General features: G+C 34.9%; 1 protein-coding gene across 1 annotated transcript; it reads left to right on the top strand.

Moving 5' to 3' along the window:
• Positions 1–1,863: 1,863 nt before the first annotated feature.
• On the top strand, positions 1,864–3,198 carry LOC131613334 (uncharacterized). Its single transcript, XM_058885013.1, has one exon. It carries the CDS (start codon positions 1,864–1,866, stop codon positions 3,196–3,198), a length of 1,335 nt encoding a protein of 444 aa, XP_058740996.1.
• Positions 3,199–16,909: the final 13,711 nt, after the last annotated feature.

The following is a 16,909-nucleotide window of genomic DNA, read 5'->3' as shown; positions in this document are numbered from 1 at the left end:
TTATATCTATATTGAACACAAGGCATAGAATGTGTCACCCTTGTATAGTCCAATATTTTATTCCTTGATCCCCGATCGAGTATACTTGATAACAACAAATAATCCCAATATCTGATATCGATTTATTTGAACACGGCCATGCATTTTATCGTCATACTCTATTAAGTGGCCTGTAGATATTACTCTCGTATATGTAGGTGGGGAAAATTCCATCTAGGTCACTCATGTATCTCAGCATGATTTGTAAAGTACTCATCAACCATTGTTATGGTCATCCTGTTACAGACAATGCTTTATTGGCAATAAAGTACTCGACTCCACATCTAGGGTCCATAGTGGTTTCAGGTCGAAAGGTGGTATACACCACTATCACTTTGAGAATAACTTATGACACTTACATAACAAACTATGTAGTATTCTCCTGGTGGGTCAATCCAGCATGAACATTACTCCTAATATTTATACCTATGTGAAGACTTGATATCTCATATCCATAACCCGTGAGATACGATCATCATTTTACTCACATAATAGTTTCTATGCATTACTGTTGTCATATTTGACAATAAAGCTTGACTACGAATACTTTAAGAATAACGTCTTTTTGTTTAATAAGGTCTCACGATTAAGTCACACTTAATAGGTTATTAATAGACTAATTATTCTAAGGACTTTACTATGTCATATACAAATAACATAATAAATATAATTCCTAGGGTTAATAGTTGTATACCCCCTTTTAATATGAGCGTGTTTCGGTTTACCCCCCTACCGTTGCCAAAGGCAGGTTTTGGCAATGGTTTTTTTGAAAAAACCGTTGCCAAAAGGTAGGGAGGGGGGAAAAGCAAAATTCACTAACATTACAGGGGGGTGAATTACTATTAATCCTTTTTTTTAAAAGCATGGGTTGTATTTGAAATCAATGCCTTTCAACTATTTACTATGTACATGTTTTGGTGACCATAACAATTATGATGTCATGGTTGTAGAATGGCCACTGCTAGCTATGATGTTTTATAGTTTAGAAAAGTAATGTATCATTTCAATAATATTGACTTATTTTTTTACACTGTAGAAACAGGAGAATTTGGGGAAACTTTCTCTCAAGGTATACCTTCCACTTTCATCTCTTATTTTTTTTAATCTTTTACAATTATACAAACCTATTTAGAATTTATTTTCTAATGTACTCACATTTTAAAGGTAATGTGAAAAGTGTTTGAAAGTATTCTTCTATATACTCTCCATATAGTTTATGTGAATACGAAGAAAGAGTCATATTTTCAAAGTTTATGATTTATGATTTATATGAGTCTTTATTCGAAGAAAGATTATGATTTAGCTTATAGTAGTAAATATATGAACTATGATTTTTATTTTACTCCTGACTTTATGAGCTAGTAGTCATCTTTATTGTTGATTGAAGTTGTTTGAGTTTGAACGTGAATATAAATATTATGACTTAATATTCAATTATATGTGAGATTTGGACTTTCTTGTAAGATGATTTGTTATCGTGCTAATTAGGACAACCTTAACTTTTAACATTTTATGATTCGTAAATCGTTATAATTAGTACAACCTTAACCTTAAGCTTTAACATTTTATAATTAGTACAACCTTAATCATTGTAATTGACATAATACATGTTTGTCAATTAGAGAAATGGAAACTCCCGAAAATCGCAAGTGGATGGATAATAGGATGAATCCTAATAAGAGTAGAGTTACAGATGAGTATATGGCCGGGGTTTACGAGTTCATTGAGTTTGCTTGTGCATAAGAAAATTTCAATAAAGTAGGAAAGTTGAGATGCCCGTGTAAAATATGCAAGTGTAAGAAGCATCATATAGTTGGAGATGTCATGGGACACCTTTGCTTGAATGGATTTAAGGAGGGTTATTATTATTGGACTTGCCATGGTGAAAAAAGGCCTCCAATTCCGCCAGTGGATTTAGACAACTACTATTATGGAGGTAATAAGGTTCGAGAAGACTTTAATGACTTTGAGCAAATGGTAATGGATGCTGCTGGACCATCTCTTGGTACCTATCTTGAGGAACAAGAGTTTGATTGTGGAGAAGAAATGAGGGAAGATCCTAACCCCGAGGCAAAAAAAAATTTTGATATGTTGAAAGCTGCGCAAGCTCCCTTGTATAATGGTTGTGCAAGTTATTCTGAACTTTCAGCCGCAATACAAGCTTTAAGTATCAAATCTGACTTTAATATCTCTGAGACTTGCTTTAATCAATGGGTGAATTTTATAGGAAAGGCATTTCCAAATGACAATCGAATGCCAAAAAATTTCTACCACGCAAAGAAATTTGTGCAAAAGCTTGGATTAGGCTGCATTAAGATTCATTGTTGTCCTAATGGATGCATGATTTATTACTCTCCTGATGATAAGAATCTTCGTAATTGTAAAATATGCGGTGAAGATCGTTTCAAAAGTGTCATTAGAAATGGTAAGGTTAGAGAAGTTCCTTTAAAAAAGATGTGGTATTTCCCTCTTATCCCAAGGCTTCAAAGACTTTATTCCTCAATGCAAACTGCAAGTCAAATAAGGTGGCATCGTGAGAATATAAGAGAGTCTAGATACTTATGTCATCCATCTGATGGAGAAGCTTGGAAGCATTTTGATGATGTATATCCTGAATTTGAAATGGACCCTCGAAACGTGAGACTAGGTTTGTGTGCTGATGGATTTGCACCATTTGATAAAACAGGTAGGACATATTCATGTTGGCCGGTAATTCTTACTCCTTACAATCTCCCTCCTTGGATGTGCATGAGAAGAGAGTTCTTATTCTTAACCATTATAATTCCTGGCCCTTCAAATCCAAAAGGGAGAATTGATGTGTACATGCAGCCTCTCATAGATGACCTTAAACTTTTATGGAATTCTGGTGTGATGACTTATGTTGTCTCACTACATCAAAATTTTGTCATGAAAGCTTGTCTCTTATGCACGATTAATGACTTTCCTGCATATGGAATGTTGTCAGGTTGGATGACAATGGGTAAACTTGCATGTCCAATTTGTATGGATTCTACGAAAGCATTCACCCTTGAACATAGTCGCAAGACAACGTTTTTTATTGTCATCGCCAATTCCTGCCTCCTGATCATTGCTATAGAAGGAACAAGAATGCTTTTAGAAAGAGACGAGACGAGACATCATTTCCCCCACAAAGGTTGACTGGTGAAGAAATATGGGAAAAGGTTAAGCATTTACCAAGCATAATTGGACCTCCATATGAAAATTTGTCGGGGTACGAAGTTTTGCACAATTGGACCAAACAAACCATCTTTTTGGAGTTGCCATATTGGAAGACAAATCTTCTACCACATAATCTAGATGTCATGCATATAGAGAGAAATGTGTTTCTCAAAATCTTGTACACTGTTATGGACACCAAGGGCAAGACAAAGGACACTTTTAGTGCTAGATTAGACATTGCATATATTTGTAGAAGGAAAGATTTAGAATTACAAGATGGTGTAGGGGGGAAACAAAAAAAGCCAAAAGCAAAGTACACATTAACAAAAAACAAAGAATTTATGTGTGTGAATGGCTCAAAAAATTAAAGCTTCCCGATGGGTATGCCTCCACCTTGTCTAGATGTGTTGATATGCGAGAAGCAAAGTTATTTGGAATGAAAAGTCATGATTGTCACGTTTTCGTGCAACGATTGCTGCCAATTGCATTCAAATCTCTACCAAAACCTATTTGGAACACACTTACAAAGTTTAGTCAATTATTTCGAGAGCTTACTTCACCAATACTAAAAGAGGATAATTTATGTGTAATGGAGCAAAATATTCCAATCATTTTGTGTAAATTAGAGCAAATATTTCCCCTAGTTTATTTGACTCTATTGAGCATCTTCCAATTAATTTGCCATATGAAGCGAGGGTTGGTGGTCTTGTGCAATATCGATGGATGTATCCTTTTGAAAGGTTGGGTTTTATATTAGTTTTTGAATAATTACCATGCACCATTTATTCTATTAATGTCTTCAAATAATTTTTAGGTTTATTCGTATCTTAAAAAACAAGGTTACAAACACATGTTAGAACAAGATTTGATCTGATCAATATTCTTAGTTTTGATGATAACAATGTATATGAATTTTGTATGAGATAATGTGGTACTCTAATACTATGCAATTTCTATTTCAGGAATTATATAAAGAGTATGCACAAAATCAGCGCAAGAAGCACTGACTCAGAAGGTTCAGCATGCAACATCAGAACATGGTCTGGCAAGACATCAGAAGATGGTCAAGCGGAATCAGAGCATGGTCTATGGAAGCATCAGAAGGACTTGAGATCAGAAGCAGAAGCACTGAAGTTCTCATGGTATCACGCTAAGAAGCACTTCAAGGTCAGAAGACAAGAAGATGCTCTGCACCAAGCTGTTTGACTCTGATGATATTCAAACGCTGTTTACACAAACATCAGATCAGAAGCAAGTACAAGATGGCAGGCTACGCTGACTGACAAAAGGAACGTTGAAAGCTATTAAAGGCAACGTCAGTAGACACAGCGAAAGCAAGGCTCAAGGTAGTTGACAAAAGAGTGAAACATTAAATGCAATGCTGTACGGATTACGCAAAGCATTAAATGCTCCCAACGGTCATCTTCTCAAACGCCTATATATTGAAGTTCTGATGAGAAGCTGAACACAAGACTTTTATGCAAAAACGCTGAAACGCTGTTCAAATCAAAAGCTCTCAAACTTCATCAACCTCACTACATTGCTGTTGTAATATATTAGTGAGATTAAGCTTAAACTTAAGAGAAAATCACAGTTGTGATAATAGCTTTATTAGAAGCATTGTAACTCTTAAAATTTGTTTACATTAAGTTGTAAGAACTAGAGTGGTCAGGTTGTTGATCAGTATACTCTAGAAAGTCTTAGAGGGTATCTAAGCAGATTGTTCCTAGAGTGATCAGGTTGTGATCAGTATACTCTAGAAGACTTAGAAGTTGTCTAAGTGGAAAACCATTGTAATCTTGTGTGATTAGTGGATTAAATCCTCAGGTGAGGTAAATCACTCCAAGGGGGTGGACTGGAGTAGTTTAGTTAACAACGAACCAGGATAAAAATAATTGTGCAAATTGTTTTTATCATACAAGTTTTAAAGCTACACTTATTCAAACCCCCCCTTTCTAAGTGTTTTTCTATCCTTCAACACAGCTGCAGTTGAGGGATCTATTTGTGAAGCGTACTTAGTAGAGGAGACCTCTACATTCGTGTCTTATTATTATCCACGTGATGTTCCATGTAGAAGGACAAGAGATCCACGAAATGATGACGGATCAACATCAAGTGGAGGTCAAGGGATAAAGATGGACGAATTTGGATAAGATCTGCTCCTAGAAATAAGTAATTCAAATTTCTTATTATAATTAAATTTAACTATATGTATATATGCTTAAGATTTCATCTAACACATACTAATTATTCTAATATTTTCAGCTTTCAACCAGAATTTAAAATGAGGGGTGCAATCACATAAATTTTGAAGACAAATTTTCAAGGAGCGTGGTCATGTTGGAGTAGTCTGGATGATGTATCATATAAACTTTTGTTTGACGACTTTAAGGTATTGTGTTGCATTCCTTATTATTAGAACTTGCCTCATTGCCATCCTTTTCTTAAACTACTATGTGGACATGAGTTTTTAGATACCTAATGATGAATCTAGTGCAATATCGTATGGTACCACATTAGTTACTGCTTTAGAAATTATTCTGATAGAAGTGGTAGATGCATACTGCTTTATAAACAGTTTTTAGGTATTGCATTAGCTACTGCATTAGAAATCATTTTGAAAGAAATGCTAAATGCATACTTGTTAATGGACACTGCTTTAGAACTTTAGAACTGCTTTGTAAAGTGTCTTAATATGATATACGAATCTGTTTGTTGCTACTTAGATATGATAAGTTTGTGATCATATAAACTTTTACATGATACAAGCTACTTATATATGATACACACATTTAAGTAATAGTATGATACAAGCTTTTACTTATATATGATACACACATTTTACTTACAGTAGGATCATATAAACTTTTACATGATACAAGCTACTTATATGTGCCAGCTACTTATATATTGTGCAAGCTCACTTGTAATGTTATATTTGTATTGATATTATATTAGGATGATATTATATTAGGATGATACAAGCTTCCATATTCAATCCTAGTGGACAATGATATTCAATCCTTATTTTTTTGTTGCAATATTTTTTTGTAGTCCAAATACAAATGGTTGAAAAAAGATGAAGCTAACATTGAGAAGAGCTTTAATAGTAAGGGATCTTTGGCTCTAAAAAATGCTCTGTATAAGGTTCGTAGTGGTGAGGATGAAGGTTGTTGGATTGATGAAGATGATCTAAAGAAATTAAAGGCTCAATGGGAAGATGAAAAGTGGCAAAAGATTTCTATGATTAATAAACAAAATAGAAAATCTAAAGTTGGACACAGTGTGCATAGTGGAGGATCTATATCTGCTAGAGAACATGCCAAAAAAATGGTTAGTAATTCTTATAAATGTCGTGTTTATTTTTAAATATGTTTATATTAACTTAAATTATATTTGATTATTGTTTTAGAGGGTGGAGTTGCATAGGGAACCAGCATGTTTTGAGCTTTACCAACGTCTTCATAGACCAAAGGGAAAACCAAATGAGTGGTTTAATGAAACACAAGCTAAGATAGCTGTATGTAATCATTACACTGGTTTATATCTTTTATAAATATAAATATAAACTAATAGAAACTATTTTTTTTAGGAGATGTACCAAACTCAAATATTTGAGAAAAACTCACAAAGTGGTGAGGGCAACAGCGAGTAATCTACCCAAAAATATGATAATGATGTTTACATGAATGTTGTTGGAGGCATAAACAAGAAAGGACGCATATTTGGATTAGGATCTGTAGCTGCTAATGTTAAAGAAACATTAAAATCATCATCTTTTATGCATAATGATGCGTCGTCCGATAAAGTTGCTGCTATGGAGGCTAAGATTGAAGCATTAACTGCTGAACTTGAGAAGAAAAATTTTGAACAAGAAATGATAAAACAAAAGATGGAGCATTGGGAGCGAATGTTTGGAAGTTTTATGCCTAATTTTAATCAAAATTTGCCACTTCAACCCGAAGGAGAAGGCGATAATGGAAATGTTGAGATGAATGATGATGAACTTTAGTCATAGTTACTTTGATTTTTGATAGATCAAATATATGATCTTTTTATATTTTGGACATGTTAAATTTTAATATCTTTTAATGGTTTATTTAAGGATTTGTAAGGTCACACTTTTTATGGTAATATTGATATTAACTTTAATCATAGTTCCATTGATTTTAGTTAGATATATATAATCTTTTTATTTTTTTGACATGTTAAAGTATAATATCTTACAAATGTTTTGTAAGAAAAATATGTTGGTTATGTTGAATGAAACTTGATTTTTTTATTTTAAATAAATATAAAAAATTTATTATATAAATTCCAGAGACAGATTTTGAGACGGGTTTATAATATTTAATATGAATAGAGGCGGATTTTTTTGTAATTGAGACAGAATTTCAGAGACGGAATGATATGATTCAGAGACGGCACAGAAATCTCCAAAGTCACTACCTCACTTGAAAACTTCATTTTTCCACTTTTCACAAACTTGCGAATTTTAAGTTTCAGTCAAGTTCTTTGAAAACTCATCACTCAAACACTTCACGTATACCATATAGAAGTTGTAGAAACCTTAATATAACCATTGTAACAACTTCATAATCATCCTCCATTTTCAAGTTCCATCATTTGCAACTTGAAGTGGACAGGATAATCTATGCATTCTCAAAGCCAATTGAGCATTCAGTTAGCATCAGGAGAGTCCCAGAAACCTTTTAGGATCATCACATTGCATCCGGAAGTGCCATAAGAACCATTATACTTTCTCCAATTGGTAAGCTTCTTGAATTTTCGAATTAATTCATTTGAGCATCTTTTTTGACATTTCTCGATTCTATTATGTTTGTTATGATGTGACGAGTAAAAGCCCTCACTTATCTTCCATTTATCATTGATGTATGCGATTTAATTTCATTTCATTTTGATACTCCAACCTAAAATTTTGACACTCACTTATCTTCCATATATTGGTACTCATACTTGTTTATATCCTTTTGGTATTCAAGCTTAGGTGCTTAAAGATATTTATATGAACAAATGCTTATCGTTACCATGTTTATATAATTGATACATATGGATTGTGATTCTTGTGATTGATGTTTACCCATCTTTACTTGATTGATCATACCTTATTTATTTATTTGTATACAAACTTGTTTGACCCACGTGATTTTACCATATACTTTATATATACTTTTTAACTGGACATTCGTTGTTGATTAACCATACATCCATAAGAATAGTTGTCCCTATTGTGGACCTCCGATTTTTTTAATACCGGGCCATACCTCTGTTCTGTAGAGATACGTGAACTGACTCTTTTTTTTGTCGCTTAATGCTTTCGCATTTTTGAAAATTCACAGAGTCGCCACCGACCTTTTATTTTATCCAATTAAGGAAAGGTTTATAAAAGAAACAGAAAAAAGACCTTTAAGAAATTCTGGGTAAGGGGGTAGGTTATACAAAGGGAAGGTGTTAGCACCCTTTGTATCCATGGTTATCCATGGGCTCTTAAGTTTGCTTAGCTCACTTGTTTTTCGATCACTTTTCAATTGCTCTGAAATTGCTCATATGTGGTTTCAAATACCTTTGTAATTTGAATTTTGTAATGATCCGTGTGTGGATGTATACAAAATGCTTGTTTATCTTTCGAAAGGTGTTTTGAAAAGAACGTTAACTTTGTAATAACCCGTGTTTGGATGTATACAAAGTGTTGTCTTTTTTGAAAGTTTTGAAAAATCAACAGTGTATGAGAATTTTGTTTGTTTTGATTTGAGCAAGCAAACTAGGAGGTCTACCCTGAGTTGTAAGGTCTTTATCCTGTTTCCTTTAAAAATCTATCCTTTCACCGGATATAAAAGCAAGGTTCGATTTTGTACTCAAAATAGTAGAATTTGACTTTGATTTTGAAAGAATGAAAAGGATTACCTGAAGAGGTGCAAGTGTGATTGTGATTGGATTCAGATATTTATCTTTGAAGTTAGTGATCTAACGGTTCAATTTTATCTTTGACATACACGCAGTTTATATGTATGCTGGAAAGTAAAATGCGGAAATGTAAAGTGCGGAAAGTAAATCTACGCTATTACATCGATTGTGCGGGAAATGTAAACTAGCCTATTTACATGAATTTGACATCCTATACATTTATCTAGGAATTTTAAATTGCAAGAAAAATAAAAGGCATGTTTTTGGAATTTTTATGATTGGTTTTAATTATAATTAATGCATGATTAATTAAATTAAAATGAAGAAAAAAGATGAAAATAGATTTAAACCTAGAAATTAAGTTTAAAATATGTACAAAATATTTGTCAATTAATTTTAAAACAAAACTATATTTTTTTGGAATTTTTGAAATTGATTTGAAATTGATTAAGCTAATTAAAACATAATTATACAAATAATTATACAAATAATTAAAACTCAAAGAGAAAATTATTCAAAATATGTACAAAATTAGTTTATAATATATAAACAATATTTTATATAAAGAACAATTTTTTTTATGATTTTTTGATTGGTTAGAATAATTAAAAAGCAAATATATAATTATATACTAATTAATTATGCAAAATAGCCTTAATTTAAATAAAATATTAATATTTTTATGCCTAAAAATAAATAAATATTTTATCAGATTAAAACTAAAAATAAAAATATTTTTGGTGTTTTATGATTGGTTGATTTTAATAAAAATGCAAAATATAGAGATTTATTAATTAAAACCTGCAGGGGGGTGTGCTAAGCAAATCTGGAAAAGAACTATGTTTAGTTCAAGAGATGCTTTTTGGGCCAGAAACCAGGGGTGTGGATATCACTACGTACAGGCCCAGTCCACTTGTTCTTTTATTTTTTTTCTGATTTTTAGTTATGTGGGGTCCACGTTTTTAAACCAGAGCCAATCATGTTATAACGTTTTGCCACGCATGCCACAGACTTATTGACCAGCCAATAGGAGCGAGGGAAGGAGCCACGCGTGCAGTCAACCCTGCCCTAGCTTTGCTGACCGCCGGAATAGTGTTTTCCGGTTGTCTTCTCCGGCGAGGTAGCTTGCCAAACCTGCGAAAACGTTAGTTTAAACACCAAATGAAGGCCCTACCCCCCTAAATCGAGGCCTGGGAATCCATTGGTGAGGTTAGTTTGGACTGAAAGTGCTTGTGTTAAGAGATTCGAAGAGAAACATAAACTCACGGTTGACAATGGCAACCTATGTTCAGGACGTTAGAACTCTCATGCTAGGGTTCAAACCTGATCTGATGGTGATTATAAACTCAACCATAGCCATGAGACATGTTAACAATGCATAAAATTTGAATTTGAACTAAATGAAAGTTTACCAAATCGGAGAGTGAGAGAACTCGAGTTTCAGGCCTCTATGAACTTGGTTATGGATCTGAACTTACTCAAATAAGTTCCAGGAAGTGATTTATGGACTTAGTTTGCTTTGAAACTAGCTGCAAATTTGAATACGAATTTTGAAGTTTCTTTGATTATTTTTTGAAATATGAAGTGTGTTCTTGCTATATCTTTGATCTATTTCGTGTGTCCTTCTTACATTGAAGTATACTAGCCTATTTATAAGCCAAGGGCTGCTTAAAAACTAAGCTAAAAGCATTGATGAGCTTTGTTGAAACTTTGATTTTTAAATATTAAAAATCTTTGAAAACTTGACCAAGTCACCTTGCCTTTACTTCTCTTGCCTTGCTCTTCAATCTTCTGCAGAAAGAGGAAGATTCTTTGAGGTGAGTCATGCTTGATTTGTAAGCTACCATTTATCCATGCATTTTCCTTTTAATTTTAATCTTAAAGTAAGATAAAATCATGCAAAAATGGATAAAAAAAGGTATGGGCTTAGTCTTGGTCGTGGGAGGCCCATAGTAACATGGAAATGATGTTTGAATGCTGAAAACTTGGCCCCATTTGGAAAAAATGCCATTTTGAACAATGTTGATTTCATGTATTTTCCCAAAATTTAGCCAACTTCAACAAGGTGTAAATCCTTCAATTTTTGTCATATGAAGGAGATCTTGCACTTTTTAGAAACCTCAAAGAGTCCTCTAACCAATGTCTTTGGTCTCATGTCAAAATGATTTTTTAAGCTCCTTGTGTGTCCTTTTGAAAAAAGTGTCTTTTTGTTGACTTTGAAAATGACCTGTAATGTCTTTGATCATATTTTTCAAATGGTGAATCCAATGACCATGGGATCAATGGCATTTGAAAGATAATTGAATTTCCTTCAAAACAAGCTTTGGTTTGAATTTTTTGGATGAAGGATGAGAGAGTTATGATCAGTCAAAGTTGAGTTGACTTTTCAGGCAAAAACCCTAATTTTGAATCTTAGAGTTTTGATTTTTTTGATCTTTCCTTGATGAATTATGATCATCCAATGATCAAATGATGAATCCTTTGACAAAATATGGACTTTGGCAAAAAATTTCATTTTTGACTGTCTGTTGACTTTTTGGGTCAAACGGGTCGTCTGTTGACTGTTTGAGCTGCTGACGGTGCGTCTGAGTGAATTGAAGTTTGAAAATTTGTATGATGGTACTTTGAGATATATGGATGTGTATGAAATCCATTTGAGCTCTCAAAAACTTGTTGCTCCTGTAAAAACAAGAAAAACCCTGATTAGGGACTGTTTGTGTAGGAGACAGTTAAGCGTACCTGATTTTTGTGCAGTGTTGAGTCTCTGCTAATCGCGTGATATTCAGAGGACTTCTAGAACAAAAATCTTGGAATTTTGAATTGTGAAAGATTGATTTGATTGATGGTACAAAACACTGAGAATTGTACTGCCAGCAGTTTGGCTGTCAACTGACCGTTCAGGTATTGGTGTAGCAGTTAGAGTGAAAAATCAACAGTCAAAGTTAATTTTCTTTTTTGTTGTTTTTTGTTTTTGTTTTATGTGAAAAATGAAAGTTTATTTACATGACTTGTTAGAAAAACACAGACATAATAAATAACTAATATTTACGGTATGCGGGCAAAATTACCGATAATAACCCTGAAAATCATTTAATGCACAGCAATAGGAATATTTGACTGGCAGAAAACACACAAAATATTATCTTAGTAATTAAGCAATATTATGACAAATAGTACAACATTTAATACTGACAGTACAAATATCACATACTATATTGAACAGTACGACGAATAAACGGTACATTTAAGAAATAAGAAATACGGCAAATTTTAAGAATGACGATTAATGACCCATGCTATGAACAATAACATGTAGATGATTGGGAGTGCAACCATTGCAGGTCCACACTCTTCAGGACTATGCAGGCAGAAGAAAATCATGATCACCGTAGCAATGGTGATGACTGTAAGAAACAGTGTCTCTATCCACTTTGCCATTCTTGTTAGGGAAGAAGAGAAAATAGATATGAGGTAGGAATTTGAAAGATGAGTTGGAATTTGATGTGAGATTTTATGGAAGAAAATGAGAGGTATTTATAGAATGGAAAGAAGGAAAGAGACGTTGGGGAATGATGTGATTCCGTACAAAAGGAAAATTTGAGTGGAAGTAAGATTTGAAAGAAAGTGTATGATAGTGTTGGAAAAAAGAGAGATTTGATTTTTGAAAAAGAGATTTGAAAAGATTTTTGCAAATATTGGAATATAGTACAAAAACTAGCGGGAAATAAAAGATAATAATAATCTACTTGTTACCAGTACAGTCTGAGTTTCCTGATTCTGCGCCTGCAAAAAGATTTAACTCTGTACCAATTGTGTCAGTACCATTTATCTGTAAATAAATAAATAGCATGTGTGAAGTAATAAACAGTATTTGGCGTTTGCGTAAGAATAAATTCAACTGCAAGCCAAATTACTGTATAAGAAAAATTCTAAAAACTAAGTATTTCATATGTCAGGATATTTGTTGAAATAAAATCCATGATTATATGAGACTCTTAATTTTCAGATTGGAGTTTTCTTGAAAAATATGTGGGCAAATTTTGGGGTATAACAGTTGCCCCTATTCAATCTTCTTAAACCTGAAGAGATTGTCTGAAATCTGAAGGTAGAAGATGATTGAATATTTAGATGCCCTGAAAATTTGCACTTACCTTGATCAGAAGAGATGTTGGAAGTTGCATTTGAATGTCGTCTGCGAAATGTTGTTGGCAGATTGAAACATTACCTGATATGGGCTTTCAGATGCCACCTGGTAAATGGGTTGAGGGTTTGTTCATCAGAATGAATCCATTGATTATATCTTGATGAAGGATTTGAAAGTCTTTGTGTTGACTGTTTCGGAACCGTCCAAGGTTACCGCTTTAAGTCTTGGAAGATAATCGTTACGGAACTTGTCCAAAGTTTTTCCGATTTAGATTTTGGAAGTTGATCATTGTGGAACCGTCTGAGGTATCGCTTTAGATCTGCAATGTTAGATCGTTCTGGAACCGTCTGAGGTATCGCTTTAGATCTGCAACGTTAGATCGTTCTGGAACCTTCTGAGGTATCGCTTTAGATCTGCAACGTTAGATCGTTCTGGAACCTTCTGAGGTATCGCTTTAGATCTGCAACGTTAGATCGTTCTGGAACCGTCTGAGGTATCACTTTAGATCTGTGATGCTAGATCGTTCTGGAACCGTCTGAGGTATCACTTTAGATTTGCAATGTTAGATCGTTTTGGAACCGTCTGAGGTATCGCTTTAGATCTGCAATGTTAGATCGTTTTGGAACCGTCTGAGGTATCGCTTTAGATCTGCAACGTTAGATCGTTCTGGAACCGTCTGAGGTATCGCTTTAGATCTGTGATGCTAGATCGTTCTGGAACCGTCTGAGGTATCGCTGATGTCTGTTTTTGAGTTGATAAGTGATCAGAATGAATCTTCGGCTTGATTATATCTGAGAGAACCGTTCATGGAATTCAGGTGAACACTGCATGTGATTGAGAACATCTTTGTTGAAGATATCCGTCTACCTGAAAAATCAAGTTAGTGATATGCAATGTTTATGATGTATGTAAATGTGAGATATTCCCGGAGACATATGCATGTGATGTTGTGTATGATGTATGATGTATGAATATGTGAATGTGATGTCAAGCTTCTAATTGGAAAAATAAATTCCCACTAGTCAGCTGGATATGACTATATTGTGTTCGTTGATGATCTTTTGTCTTGTTTGAGTACCCTTGGCTGGGGAAATTCTTTGAGAACCCGAGTATCCCGTTGAAGGATCTTTGACTACTGTTTGGGGAATCGAAGGTAACTGGAAGTTCTGATGCCCTTTCAAATGGGAATGAGGAAGATGCATAATCCTCTGATGCACTATCTGACCAAGTCCGGGTGTGGGGATCACACCTTCTGAAGATAGTAATTTGGAACAACCCTGCTGGGGAATAAGACTTCTTTTGAAGAGAAAATCTTTTTGAGGAATTTGCTGAGAAATGCGTTTCTCTTGGTGATTTCCTTCTGATGGAATGATGTCCAGATGATCGGGACATTTCCTGAATGCCATTCCTGTTTTTCCTGGTAAACATCAATCATATTCAAATGCATATGTTCATTCGAAATCATCATTGGGATGCTTACGTATTTAAACAGAAAAAGTGAAAATATTGATTTTTTTGAAAAAGCTGCATTGAAAAGAGCCATGATAGGCGGGTTAGCACAGGGAGACAACAATCCTAGAAGTAGGAAATTGTCAGAAAGTTTTGGAAAATATTTATGAAGATAAATAGCTATGTGAAAATGATCCAGTCAAGTTTCAACTCTGCTATTGCCAATCTGTCTTCGAGCATCTCATCCCTCACTTGTTGGAAGAAAGTGATTAGACTGATCGGTGTCTTTGAGGTGTTGAATCTTGATGGTGAGTAGGCAGCTGAACGGAACACAGTTGTATGCTTCATTCCCTAACTTTTGCCTAGGCCGCCCTTTCAGGTTTTCAGCCTACCGGGATTGTATTTGTTTAGTCTCTAATTTTTGCCTGGACCGCCCTTTCGGGTTTTCAATCCACCGAGACGCTCATTTTTGCCTAAGTTGCCCTTTCAGGTTTTCAACTTAGCGAGCTGTTGTTTTTTTTTCTTTTTAAGAGAAGTATTTTTTGACTATGTCAGCATTCACAGGGTGTGGGAAATCCTCGCCATCCATGGTGGTAAGCAACATGGCGCCGCCGGAGAATATTTTCTTGATTATGAATGGTCCCTCGTAGGTGGGAGTCCATTTGCCTCTGGGATCACCTTGTGGTAAGATGATGCGTTTGACAACCAAGCCACCAGTTTGGTAGGCTTGACTTTTGACTTTTTTGTTGAAGGCTTTGATCATACGCTTTTGGTATAGCTGACCATGACAAATAGCTGCGAGCCTTTTCTCATCAATCAAGTTTATCTGGTCCAACCGTGTTTGAATCCAATCGTCTTCGTCTAGATTGGCTTCTTTCATAATCCTTAGGGAAGGAATCTGAATTTCAATTGGAAGAACTGCCTCCATACCATAGACTAAGGAGAATGGAGTTGCCCCTGTTGAAGTACGCGCAGATGTGCGATAACCATGAAGAGCAAAAGGTAACATCTCATGCCAGTCTTTGTAGGTTACTGTCATTTTTTGTATGATTTTCTTGATGTTCTTGTTGGCAGCTTCCACCGCGCCGTTCATCTTTGGTCGATATGGAGAAGAATTATGATGCTTGATTTTGAACTGTGTGCAAAGTTCAGTAATCATTCTGTTGTTTAGATTTGTGCCATTGTCCGTGATAATCCGTTCAGGGACGCCATACCGACAAATGAGATTGTTTTTGATGAACCGGGCCACCACATTTTTGGTGACAGAAGCAAATGAAGCTGCTTCTACCCACTTTGTGAAGTAGTCAATAGCGACCAGGATAAAGCGATGTCCGTTGGAGGCAGTAGGTTTGATTTCTCCAATCATATCAATACCCCACATTGCAAAAGGCCAAGGAGCCGTCAGGACGCTTAATGGAACTGGAGGTACATGTACTTTGTCAGCATATATCTGGCATTTGTGACATGTTCGGGAGTGATGATGGCAGTCTGTTTCCATGGTAGACCAGTAATAACCTGCTCTAAGGATCTTTTTAGCCATTGTATGTCCACTGGAATGAGTACCGAAGGTACCATTGTGTATTTCTTCCATGATTTGTTCCGCTTCCTTCTTGTTTACACAGCGAAGTAAAGTCGAGTCATGGTTGCGTTTGTATAGGGTTCCATTGCTTAGAAAGAACTTAGCAGCAAATCTCCTTAGAAACTTTCTGTCATTAATGGATGCCCCTTCAGGGTACTCCTGAGCTTCGAGATATCTTTTTACCTCATGGAACCATGGTTTTTCCTCGGTTCCTTCGGTATTGATCTCATTGCAATAGGATGGTTCATCTTGCCTGTAGATGGTGATCATAGGCGCCTCGTTGTCCCACCTGACTTTGAACATGGATGACATGGTAGCTAAAGCATCAGCTAGTTGATTTTCCTCGCGTGGGATGTGTTCGAAAGTGATTTCTTCGAAGTAAAGAATCAAACTCAGCACATATTCTTTGTAAGGAATTAGATTTGGGTGCTTTGTGTCCCATTCCCCTTTGACTTGGTAGATTACCAAGGTCGAGTCTCCGTAGACTTCCAGGAATTTGATTCTTAGATCGATTGCAGCTTTGAGACCCAGAATACATGCTTCGTATTCGGCTATATTGTTAGTGCAATTGAAGCATAACCTGGCAGTGAACG

This window comes from Vicia villosa, linkage group LG6 (genome assembly GCF_029867415.1).
Source record: "Vicia villosa cultivar HV-30 ecotype Madison, WI linkage group LG6, Vvil1.0, whole genome shotgun sequence".
Taxonomy (NCBI): domain Eukaryota; kingdom Viridiplantae; phylum Streptophyta; class Magnoliopsida; order Fabales; family Fabaceae; genus Vicia; species Vicia villosa.
This window is presented reverse-complemented; position numbering and strand designations above follow the sequence as displayed.